The sequence below is a fragment of the Tursiops truncatus genome, chromosome 1 (assembly GCF_011762595.2).
Source record: "Tursiops truncatus isolate mTurTru1 chromosome 1, mTurTru1.mat.Y, whole genome shotgun sequence".
Lineage (NCBI taxonomy): Eukaryota > Metazoa > Chordata > Mammalia > Artiodactyla > Delphinidae > Tursiops > Tursiops truncatus.
Genome location: NC_047034.1, coordinates 173,586,689 through 173,599,294, shown reverse-complemented (window position 1 = coordinate 173,599,294; position 12,606 = coordinate 173,586,689). Strand labels below are relative to the sequence as shown.

Here is a 12,606-nt window from a genome sequence, read left to right as displayed (position 1 = left end):
CAAGCAATCGTTCATTTTAAAAGATGTATTATTTTCCTCTTCTTCATAAAGCCCTGTTATTTGTGTAGCTGTTTTAATAGAAAGTTGGGAAGTACATAGCTCAATAATGTCATGATCATCTCAGTTGCTAACAATTTTGAAGGTTGTTCAGTAGCTAACAAATCAGGTTGCTCTTAATCTAGCTATTCAGTTCATTAACAACCATTTAGAAATTGTATATTAGATTTGAGGTAAAAACAGATACTGGGGTGTTTTGTGGTTTTTGCAAGAACAAAATCGGACCCTCCTAAGTAGAGAGTCTGTGCTGATATTTAACTTCACCCAGTTGCTAGTACAGTTAGTCCTCTGCACAAGGTTGGAGTGGCATGAATGTAGATGCTTAGGCTGAGTCGGGGATCAATCTCGAAGATGTCCAGTAGGTTCTTCTAGCCAGTGTTTTGGTTATGCTGTTTGGTTTAGGAAGAAATGGGGAATATATTTTCCCTCACTCCTTTTCATGTTCTTTTTTACTTTTGTTTTATTTAAGACTTTACATATCTCTGCGGACCCTAATCATTTCAAGTATTATATGATAACACCATTTCATAAATATGTGACTTGTAACAAAAACATAGAGAAGAAGCATACTATATATACATTTGGAGCTAGAAATAGTTTACTTAAATAAAGAAGCTCATTCCTTCAACAAAAACAGGTTAGCTCATAAGAGTGCCAAAAGGCATCTGTAATGGCTATTTTAACTCATTAAGATTTTATACATTAGATTAAGTTTTTTTGTTTTAGGTGTAACTGATTCAAGAAGGGAAATAATACATTGGTTTAAAGATTTAAAAAATGGCAGGTTTTAGCCATCCTTGGAGGAACAAAGGAAACAGTGGCTTGTTCTTTTATCTTAAAGAATTTAGAATATTTTAAAATTTGGACTATATAAACATTGAGTTCTGCAGAGAATGAAACAAAATAATATTTACTTTCAAAGACTTTATCTAGACTAGAAGGTATGTTGAAGTGACTATGTTGTTTCTAAATGGACATCTTAGATGGAATTCCTCCTGCCCCTAAAACAAGGGTATCCTCTTCCATAACTATAGTGCAGTGATCAAAATCAAGAAGCTCACACTGGCACAGTGTTTTATAAGCTAATCTATACTTATTCAAATTTTGTCAGTTCCAATCATGTCCTTTTAGGCAAAGAAAACTCCATTGAATTCAGTTGTGATGTCCCATCAGTCTCCTTAGTTTGTATAGCACCTCAGTCTTTTATAACATTTCAGTTTTGAGAGAATTGATCAGTAATTTTTGTAGAAGGTCCGCCAGTTTGGCCTTCTCTTAAGTTTTATCATGATTGAATTACATTTATGCATTTTCAGCAGAAGTGATGCTTTACTTCATCTCCAGAAGTGATGCTGTGTTCTTTTCTGTGCATCATATCAGGAGGCATATGATGTTGACTTGTCTTATAAAGGTACTGTTTTTCTCTTTGTCATTAATAAATGTTTTATGGGGAGATATTTCGAGACCATGCAAATATTTTGTTATTCCTCAAACTTTAATCTACTAGTTTTAGCATCCATTGGTGATTCTTGCCTGAATCAATTATTAATCTGTGATGATTGTCTAGTTGTGATTTTTTAATTCCATTGTTTCTTTTTCATTGATTAGTTGGGATCTACTATAGGAAGAGCTCTCCTTATTTATTTACCTGTCCGTTCATTCATTCATTTCTTCATTCATTCATATCACTATGGACTCATGGATTTTTATTTTATTCACTGGGTTTTAGGTGGAATTTTACTTGTGTTCATACTCTTGGAACTTTTTGAACAGATGAGTCATTGTGAGAGAAACCAATAAGCCATTTCCTTCAGTGTTACTTAGGAGTGTAATCTTTCCACTCAGTGTATTTTTTCTTCACTCTCTTGTTCTCTAGGTATAATCAGCATGGTGGTGGTGTACATGACTGTTAAGAATTCATGTTTTAGGAGCATGACACGTGAGGTATTTTTAGGCATTTCTTTCTAAATTTAAAAGTTGTCTTGTAGACTCGAGGTGTAGTACAGAGGGCAAGGCAGTGAATTCTCCAAGGACCGGAGCAGGTTGGCAGCAGCGCAGAGACAGTACACTGCCAGGACGCTCGGGTCCTCAGCACCGCCTCTTCTTTTAGCATTTCCGTGATATAATTAGCGGTGCATTATAAATGTGCACTGGCATGTAGGTCTTATCGTGCTTAACTTGCTCTTGGACTCTGAAACCTGCGCTGATAATTAGCTTTCATCACGTCTTCCAAACTGCCAGGGTGTTTTAAATTATGCTTTAATTTTCTCATCAGCTTAGGTTTCGTGGACATTGTGGTTCCGTGGCATATTTTTCCTTCTGCGTGGTTAGTTGTGAGGCTTCCAACAGTAAGATTCCGGAACATATGGCAGTTTTAAGTTTAAAGCGATCCTATCAGATCCCGACATCCACCGGACGGACTCCGGGGAGGAGGCGGCCGGGAAGTGAGGTCCTCCCTCCAGCAGAGGGTCCCTTCCCGCGTCGTCCGGCCCGCGGCCGCCGAGGCGGAGGATCTCTTCCTGCCGGGCTGGCCTCGGGCGGCCCGGCTGGGAGCGCCGCCCGCCTGCCCCGCCCCGCCCCGCCAACAACCTTCGCTCTGATTGGCCCGGCGCCTGTCTCTTCTCTCCCCGCAGCCAATCGCGCCGGGCGAGGAGCTCCTGGTCTGGTACAATGGGGAAGACAACCCCGAGATAGCAGCTGCGATTGAGGAAGAGCGAGCCAGCGCCCGGAGCAAGCGGAGCTCCCCGAAAAGCAGGAAAGGTAGGAGCCCGCTGCCGCCCCTGCTCCCCGCGGCTGCCCGGCCCGGGCCGAATCGGGGCTCGGGCAGCACCCGCAGCTCACAGTGACCCTTTCCGGACCCGGTGCCAAGCCTCCCCCGCGCCCCCCCCCCCCCCGGGTGCAGTTCCCCCCCTCCCCCCCGGCGCTGCTGAATCACGGCGCCGGACGCCGCGCTCGAGCTCTTTTCTAACTTGGGGTGGAGGAGCCGGACGCGGAAAAGTGAGTGGACGCGCACCGCGAGGGGCCCGAGGCCAGTTGTCACTTCCCTTGTCCACAGCGCAGGTCTCTGGACTTGCGGGTGGGAGCGGCGGTCGGTCTCTCCAGAGCCGTACACTGCACGCCCGGTATATTCTTAGTTTTTTGTGCTGTTCGCCAGCAACGCGTCATAAAATGTGTTCCGAGAGTGACATTTCCAGCTCCGCAGATTCGGCGGCCTCGTGTCCATCCGCCCGGACTGTGCGGGAGGGCCGGACGCGCTGCGGCCGATGCACTGGCCTCCCGGGGCAGGGAGAGCCGGCCGGGCCGTACACTGCCGCTACGCCCGGGCCGGGCCCTGCCATCCGGCCGCCCCACTCCTCCCCGGGCCGGGCCCTGGGCCACTCCACGCCACTCAAGACTGCGCTGCACACGATTGCAACACTCGCGGCTGGCGAAGGTTTCAGCGCAGACCTTTTTGAAATTAGGCCATTAACAAAATGGAAGTTGAACGGTGTGCTGTTACTTTTGACTCAACTCCAACAGTTTTATTTTGTTTAATAATGTTTTCAAACAAAAGGTGAAGTGTAGTCACACTTACAGAAGGCAGGGGATAATTTCTGGGAGGAAGATAGTTTGGTTGGATATATCATATTTCCAGCTGGCATTCTCCACGTTGTTTGTTTTGTTTTTTTTCTTTTAATGAAGAATTTCAATATTAATCAGTGAATCTTTCGTAGAGCCCTGTTTGAATATATGCCAAGGCGAGGGGTATGGTAGTTTCTTACTACTATAAATCTCCTTTTTTTTTTTTTTTTTGCCCGCCCTAAGTCTTAAATAAATGTTTGTAGCCATCTGAACTTGAGTCCAGCCTTTACTTAGAACACTGCAAAGTGAATTGTGGCAGTCATACTGTAAATAAAATCATAATGTAAACTTGACTTTGGAAAAATGTAAAAGTAACATTTAAAAATGTAGGCGAGAAGTTAAAAAAGTCTATTCTGACTTTTCCATTACATATTCTTTGTATTTTACGGTATAATCAATAACCCATCCAAGGGAGTTTGTTAGGCCTTTTACTGAATACATGTTCGCTGTTTATGTAACTCGATTTCGTCAGTTTTAGGTCATTAAATGCTTTGATCATGAATCAGATGATCAGGGTCTAGAAAATTGCCAGGTGTTTTTTGTTTGTTTGCTTTTGTTGTTGTTTACTGTTTTGAGGTTTGAGATTTTTGTTGCTGTTAGGCTTAGCGCATAATTGTTTGCAAACTCTTCACGTAATTCAAATTGTTCCTTTATTTAGTGTTCACTTTGTGTATAACTAATGTCACCAGCCTTTCTAGGTAAGCTGTGATTTGCAGGGGCCGGAGTTTGGAGGGCAGCGAATCTTTACTCTGTTACTAAGCATAACTAACTCATGTAAATTTAAATATAGTCATAGGTTAATAGGTTAATAGCAACTTCATCCTAATGCTTTTCTCTGTTCAGCGTACTTTGCTGTGCATGTTTAGAACATTTCATAGATTTTTATTTATTCCTTAATTTTGTTTTTTTATTTGAATGTGGGGGAAAAAACTGAAAATAAGTTTTATTAGTGGTACATGAACTTACACATCTTCATTTTTATACCTGCCCATATTGCTGGGTTTTTGCATTGAGTTAAGTAGTTCATATTTCTTATTATCCTGTTATTTATAACTACTCCGAGCTGTGTATAACCGACTGAATCTTAAGTTTTAGTTAAAATACTTATGTGAGGCTGCCTCTCGGAACTTAACAGTCTGTTTTGAATAGCTTACTGGTAAGGAGCTGTGTTTGCTCTTTATGATCTAAAGTTTAAATAGTCAAACCTTTTTTGTTTTTAAATTAAGTACTCTGTGAAAGCTAATTTATAGCTTACAAAGACCTGAAATGGAGAACTTTTTATGTTAACTTGGTTCTATTTAGGTCTTATGTGTGACCTCAGACATTTAAATACCTTTTCAGGCAGTGATGTCAGAGAATAAATCAACATAAATTTTATTCAGTAGCAATATTAACTTAGTGTTTCTGAAAGCCAGATGTTGAAGACATGCAGCTGACAGGTAGATTGACAGTGGACCTAACTTCATTTTGGTTAGGAGGCAGGCAGCGAGAAACAAAGGGCTGAATTCTTCATAGTTCTGGGCCTCTGATCCTTTGCATGACAGCTGCTGTGCCTACAGCTGTGCATTGCATGTGGTGCCTTTCAGAATTCATCAGATCGCTGGTGGATCATGCGGCGTGTTCTGGGCAGTGGAAAGCCCTGATTCCTTTGCATACAATGTGGCCCCTCCTCTTCTCTCTCCCTCTCTGTCTCTGCCTCTGTCTGTCTCTCAGTCATTCATTGAACTAATGTTTGTTAAGCCCCTGCCATGTGCCAGGCGCTCTGCTAGGTCGTACAGGACAATGGTGAGCAAAAAAGCAGCAGTAACTTTTCTCCTGGCGCCTGTAGTCTAGTGGGGGAGACAAACATTAAATCAGTAAGCTACTGATCGGGGCCTAGATGGTTGGCATGGAACAGGCCCTCAATAAATAATTTGTTGATTGGCAAACAAAGACTCATGCAAACCTGCAATGAAGGAAGAGAACACAGTGCTGTGAGAACACAGTTCATATTGTCTCTGACCAGGGAGCATGCGGTTTTGCCAGTGGCCGAAGGTGTTCATATGTTAGGCATTTTGAACTAGAATTCTGGATTCTCACCTTTGTAATTCAGCCTAACTCCTTACATGTCTGAGCAGCCCCTGTAATGAGATTGAGCGTGAGAAGTTCCTTGGATGGGACAGATTAAACTTTCCAGGTGGAGAGGAAGGGAGGGTTTTCAGTGTCGGGTTTTCACTATTTCACTGAAATATTCGTATTTAATCCACGGGAAGACTGATCTGAACATAGAAAGGCCAAATTTAGAAGTATTTATCGTCTTGATTTCTGTTGAATTTGTCTGTTAGCAGTAAATGACTGTTGGCAAATGTTCTTTTAAAATATAGACTATAATAGAATGTTGTTGCCCTGCTCTCTTTTGGCTACATAAGAACCTTACCCAGAGTTCTTTTTACTCTAAAGCAGCAGCAGTGTCTTGATGCACATGGGCTTAGTGGAAGGAATGAAAAACGTGGGACTCTCGGGCTTTTACCAGGTGTATGGCTGGGCAAATCATGTCACTTTTAATGGGGGTGCAGTTTCCATATCTTTAAAAGTAGGTGTCATAACATGGAATGGTCCTTGTGCTGTATACCCAACCTCACTGGGTTGCTGTCAAGAGCAGGAGAGATAATAATAAGGAACATCTCTGTGCAGCATGTGGGTCCGTGGTACCTGTAAGTGCCACTGACAGAATGTGGCTGATGGTTGGCTACCTATGTGATTCTTGCAGAGGAGCTACTGAGCTTGTGAGTCAGTTAATCAGTCAGTATTTATGGAGCACTTGTATTAGCGCTAAGGAAGCAGTGGGTCCTCCCTCTCCCTTCCCGTGGCGGGGCCTCACTGTAGGCTGCTTCTCTCTTACTTTAGGCCTACTTCTAACCTGTTGACTTTCCTGTCTATAGCAAATTAGAAGGAGGAAATTAGAAGAGTTATTTGTAGCAGCAAGTAGTTTTATAGCTAATAGCCAGACAGTTAAGAAGACAAAGTTTGTAACAAAAACAGTAACGAGCTATAAAGAGCACAGTGCCGTGAGATCCCTTAACAGGTTCACATAATCTTTTCTAAAAGCTGTAAATAGTCCCTGAGATCAACTAGTTTTTAGTATTTATCTAAGGTGACTTTTAGTCACCACAGAACAGTTAAATTATAACCAGTTTAAAAAGGAAATAGTTCATGTTTCCATAATTAAAATTGTTCACATAAAAAACCTGGAGCTATCCACCACCCATCCCCTCGCCTTGTTATTTAACAAGTATATTCTGTGTCAGACACTATGTTAGGTGCTGGAAGCTACAGCAGAGAACTAACATAACCCAGGTCCCTGCTTTCATGGAATTTACATTCTGGAGAATGAGGGGACAACCAACCAACAGATGAACAAGACAAATCTTATAATGTTAATAAAGTGTGTGTGTGTTGCAGGTGGTTACGTATGGTGTGACTGTGGACGGGTAGCCAGGGATAGCCTTTCAGAGGCTGTGACTTGACTGACACAGGGGTGGGCCCTGTCAAGTTCTCGGGGCTGAGAGCTCCAGGAAGAAGGACCGGATTGGGTGTTCTTTTAGCAGTGTTGGTTATTTATTGCTGGGGTGGTGTATAGGGAGAGCCACCTAGAACCCCACATGAGTCTTTCTGTTTGAAACTCAGTTGTGCAAATGGACATACTGGCCCCTTTCCCACCAGCACTGCACTCAGTGGCAGGATTGGTAGGGGAGATTAGAGAGATGAGTAAAACATCCGGGGAGGAGTTTATCCTCTGTTTTATTGCAGCTCAGTGTGGGTCAGGTTTACTAGGTGTTCTAGCTGATGTGTGTACAGGCTCTAGAATAGGGAAGGGGTTGGCAGGAGCCCTCTGGGAGAGGAGGTGATGCTACTTTGTTGTCGAAAAGCAGAGCACAGTGGGGAGGATGCCTGTGAAGAACATTGAGGAGGGGAAGAAAGAAAGATTTGGGGAAAGAAACTCACGGGGACATGAGAGGTCACAGGACATTGCTGGACAACAAGTAGAAACAGAGATGCGGCAAGAGGCTCTGATGGAGACGTGGAGCCTTGTGGGCTGTGTGGCGCTGCGGCCAGACGGAGCAGTGAGCCCTGAGTAGTGCTGAGTGGTACTGAGCAGTCTCGTGGGCATTCCCATTTAGCCTCTGCTTCTGCGTGGTTTGTACCAGCTCCAGATGAGGAAATGGACACGTAGCAAGGGTGGATAACTTGTCCAAGCTCTGTCTGCCAATGAGTGTCAAGAGTCAGAGCTTGAGCCCAGGTTTTGCATGCCTTTTCTTCTTCATAATACTCTGCTTTCTGTCTACTTTTGCCTGTGGTGGACAACAGCAGAAGTGATAGCACTGGTTCCATTTAAACTTAACATTAGAGAATACATTTAACAAAAGCGAACAGGTGGGCTTCAGTGGAGTTTGATGTCTTGACCTTCCCCAGTAGCCGACAGCTCTTTTCGAGGTTCCTTGGCCAAAGCTGAAGAGTGGAGGCCTGGCTGGATGACAGAGGCCTAGCCATGGTGCCTGAGGATGATTGCAGATGGGCCCTGAGCTTTCTGGGTGCCTGGTGGGCAGGTCCTGTGCCCACTTACAGGGCGCTCATCCCTAGTTCTTGTTGGCAAGTGTTGGAGCAGGGCTTGGGGCAGTTGCAGGTGGCTACGATCCTGTGGAGATAGGGCCCCAGCGTTAGATGTTACATGGCTTGTGAGCTTGTCGCCTTGGGCCCAAGTGAGCAGTGTCCTAGTCGGTCCCCAGTGGAGCTCTCGCTGCCACTAGTTTAGTGATGCCTTTGCTGAACATTGGGTGACCTGTCTCTGAGGGTTTCCTGCCTGGTTGATCCTGCTGTTTTTCTGGTCTGTTTTTAAAAGCTTAGTGCAGCTTTAATGTTTTTGCAACAGTAAGAATCTAGGAATTTTTTTGATTTCTAATTCTACTTCTACTGCTACTGAATTGCTCTAAATTTAGGTAAATAAGTTGGTTGATTTTTTTTTTTTTTTTTTTGCGGTACGCAGGCCTCTCACTGTTGTGGCCTCTCCCGTTGCGGAGCACAGGCTCCGGACACGCGGGCTCAGTGACCATGGCTCACGGGCCCAGCTGCTCCGCGGCATGTGGGATCCTCCCGGACCGAGGCACGAACCCGTGTCCCCTGCATCGGCAGGCGGACTCTCAACCACTGCGCCACCAGGGAAGCCCGGTTGATATTTTTGTGCCTTTGATTCTTGCTGTGTATAACCTTGTTCATAGGGAAATTTATGGATTAACTACAGGTTTTCAAAGCATTTTGCAGAGTTTCAACTGTATTTTAGTGGATGAATTTGCAAAATTCTTAATATATACCATAATGGAGTGTGTTAGGAAATATGCTGTGCTCTAAGGTTGTTATCCTGGTTCTCCTGTCCATGTGGAAACTGGAAGGTGAGACTTGCCTCATACAGAAAAAAAGGGTTAATTATTAAGTTTCCTAAAAGATAAAAGGACCTTGAATGTAGGGAGTTCAAAACTGTTGATTTTTAAAAATCCAATTGTAATTTGAAAGTAAAAAAAAAAATTTGCTGTGCTTTGCCTAGATAAAAATACTGGGTTCTTTTTCTACATTATGAATTCATTATTGTTTTTAAAACTTATCGAGTTTTTCCTTTTCTTAGACAGTTTTACATTTCTGTTTACAGAGCTGTTACAGTATTGGGTTGGCCAAAAAGTTCGTTGGGTTTTTGCCGTAAGATGGCTCTAGTAAGTGCTTAGTTGTCTTTAACTTCACTTGAAACGGTTTTGTTAGATTGCATTGTGACAGCTGTCATTATCAGCATGCATTTAAAACGAATCTTATCAAAATTGGTGATTCCCCCCCCCCCACCCCCGTACGTGCGGGCCTCTCACTGTTGTGGCCTCTCCCATTGCGGAGCACAGGCTCTGGACGGCCGGACACGCGGGCTCAGCGGCCATGGCTCACGGGCCCAGCCGCTCCGCGGCATGTGGGATCTTCCCGGAGTGGGGCACGAACCCGTGTCCCCTGCATCAGCAGGCGGACTCTCAACCTCTGCGCCACCAGGGAAGCCCAAAATCGGTGAATTTCTGTGTAGCCATTTTAATATTGAAGATGGAAGAAAAACGGCAACATTTTCGGCGTATTATGCTTTATTATTTCAAGAAAGGTAAAAAAAGCAGCCTAAATGCAAAAAAAACCCAAAAGATTCGTGCAGTGTATGGAGAAGGTGCTGTGACTGATCAGATGTGTCAAAAGTGGTTTGTGGAGTTTTGTGCTGGAGATTTCGCGTTGGACGATGCTCCACGGTCACTAGACCAGTTGAAGTTCATAGCGATCAAATCAAAACATTAATTGAGAAGAATCAGTGTTATACCGTGTGAGAAATAGCCGACATACTGAAAATATCCAAATCAAGCGCTGAAAATCATTGGCACCATCTTGGTTATGTTAATCACTTTGATGTTTGGGTTCCACGTAAGTTAAGCGAAAAAACCTTCTTGATTGTATTTCTGCATGTGATTGCCTACTAAAACATAACGAAAACGTTGCATTTTTAAAACAAATTGTGACTGGCAGTGAAAAGTGGATACTGTACCATAATGTGGAACGGAAGAGATTGTGGGGCAAGTGAAATGCACCACCACCAACCGCACCAAAGGCCAGTCTTCATCCAAAGAAGTTTTTGTATATGGTGGGATTGGAAGGGAGTTCTGTATTATGAGCTCCTTCTGGAAAGCCAAACGGGTAATTCCGGCAAGTACTGCTCCCAGTTAGACCAACTGAAAGCAGCACTTGGCAAAAAGCATCCAGGATTAGTCAACAGAAAATGCATAATCTCCCATCAGGATAATGCAATGCGTGTTTCTTTGATGACCAGAGAAAAAAGCTTGGCTGGGAAGTTCTGATTTCTCTGTCATATTCACCAGACATTGCACCTTCGGATTTCCATTTATTTTGGTCTTTACAAAATTCTCTTAATGGAAAAAATTTTCTTTTCCCTAGAAAACTCTAAAAGGCACCTGGAACAGTTCTTTGCTCAAAAAGATAAAAAGTTTTGGGAAGTTGGAATTATGAAGTTGCCTGAAAAATGGCAGAGGGTAGTGGAACAGAACAGTGAATACGTTGCTCAATAAAGTTCTTGGTGAAAATGAAAAATGTGTCTTTTATTTTTACTCAAAAACCGAAGGAACTTTTTGGCCAACCCAATACATGAACTTCCATGTTCACAGTAGAACTACAGAGAGGAGAGTGTATATACTTTTACATTTGAAGTTGCCTCTGAAGAACTGAGGAATTGGATAAATACCCCAAGGATACCTTCAAGCTGGTTAAAAATTAATAGACATTTCCTAGCCGTTAAAGGTTGTGTGGGGAACTGGGAGTTGCAGCTTCAGACAGGCTCACACGGTGCTCCTGTTGGCCTTCATGTTATCTGCTCATACTCTGCGTGCCGCCAAGGACAGTTGCTTTTATTAATGTTAATAGCTTGGTCGACATAGTTTAGGAAGTTGAATGACTTGGAGAAGCAGGAGTTATTTGAAAACATTACTGTTGTTTCTCAAAGTGAAGAAGATAAATGTGGAAAGCAACCGTTTTTCTTTATTACTGCTCAGATTAAACCAGTGTCAGACATTACAAGAGTTCTTGGCTGAATTCATTCATTACAGCGTATTTTGATGGGGACACACCTCATGATTTGACACTTACACACACATCATGTCGTCAAGTGATGAACCGCTTTCTGTTGATGGTGACAGTGACAGCAGTTACTCGTTTCTTTAGCACGTCTGTCTTGTGCCTAGCGCTGTGCTTGGTGCTCCGTGTACATCATTGCTAATCCTCCCAATAGCCCTGCAAAGTAGGGAATCATTTTCCTCCTGTGTGGATGAGGTCACTGATGTTTGAGGGGTTCCATGGTTTGCCCAGGTTCGCCCAGCTACTAAATTGTTCAGCTCCGCCTTGCCTAAATCTAGTTTTTGTTTATAATGTTTCTAAGCAGGACACTTACACTGAATAAGTAGCAGTGTTTTATAAGGCTTTGCTAATTAGCCAAGATGAATGTTCACTACTCACTTTAGAATTGCCCACTTTAATCCTAAATAATAAGGCAGTGTGATTAAGTGAAATCTTTGGTATTGGAAAGCTAAGTTATGGTGAAAACTAATGCCTTGAGTTATTTTTGCTTTGGGGTTTATGGATTAAACAGATTTATTGTATTCCTTTGAGCACCTCAAACAGCTTTTAAAAAAAAATAACAGATTAAATTTTTATCCCTTTCCAGCCCTTGTCTATTAAGTGTTTTGGTTTTTTTTAATGACATATTTGTTGGTTTGAGCTTCTTATAAATATTTCATTTCTCTTAAGTTGTGTATTATTTTTGAAATCCGTTTGGAAACCACAGGAACCGAGTGAGACATTGCCTTGGCCTAACTCCCTCAGCAGTGTGGATGGCAGAGGGATTGTGTCTGGGATTGTGGAATTCTTCCATTTTGTTTTATTGATGATTTCAAGAAGCCACTGATGTTTAGTGTCCTCTTCTGCACTAGTGTTCTTTTGTTGAGAATGACTGGCTCTTCCACTGAGTAAAATATAACTTTAAAAGTTTTGTTAAGCTGAATGTTATAGATCATGAACGTGTTTTAATTAACATACACTCTAAAAATTAAATCTAGAAACTGATTTTAAGTGTAATTCTGATTTGTTTGTGGTAGAATTGAGTAAAATCATGCTTATTAGTTTCCTTCACTCTCATGATGTGACACCAACAAAAGACAGCGATCTTGTTTGTTTTGTCAAAATGTTTATGGGGGCGTGGCTTTTTATTTTTTACCTTTTCCTTTAAGAATTCATGAACTGTTTGAAGCAGTAGCTTCTTAAGAGGTTTTGTTTGCTGATAAAGCTGTTCCTATTCTAAGCATCTTGGCTCATTCTGGA

General features: G+C 42.7%; 1 protein-coding gene across 8 annotated transcripts in view; it reads left to right on the top strand.

The window, feature by feature from the left end:
• Positions 1-12,606, top strand: part of PRDM2 (PR/SET domain 2) — a 118,901-nt gene that overhangs the window by 46,944 nt on the left and 59,351 nt on the right. For all 8 annotated transcript variants that reach the window (XR_012327958.1, XM_073795767.1, XM_033843029.2 and 5 more), the window contains one exon: positions 2,688-2,814. Coding sequence is in view for 7 of the 8 variants with exons in the window: in XM_073795767.1 (XP_073651868.1) it covers positions 2,688-2,814 (127 nt within the window). In the remaining variant the exon portion in view is untranslated. The remainder of the gene's footprint in view (positions 1-2,687; positions 2,815-12,606) is intronic.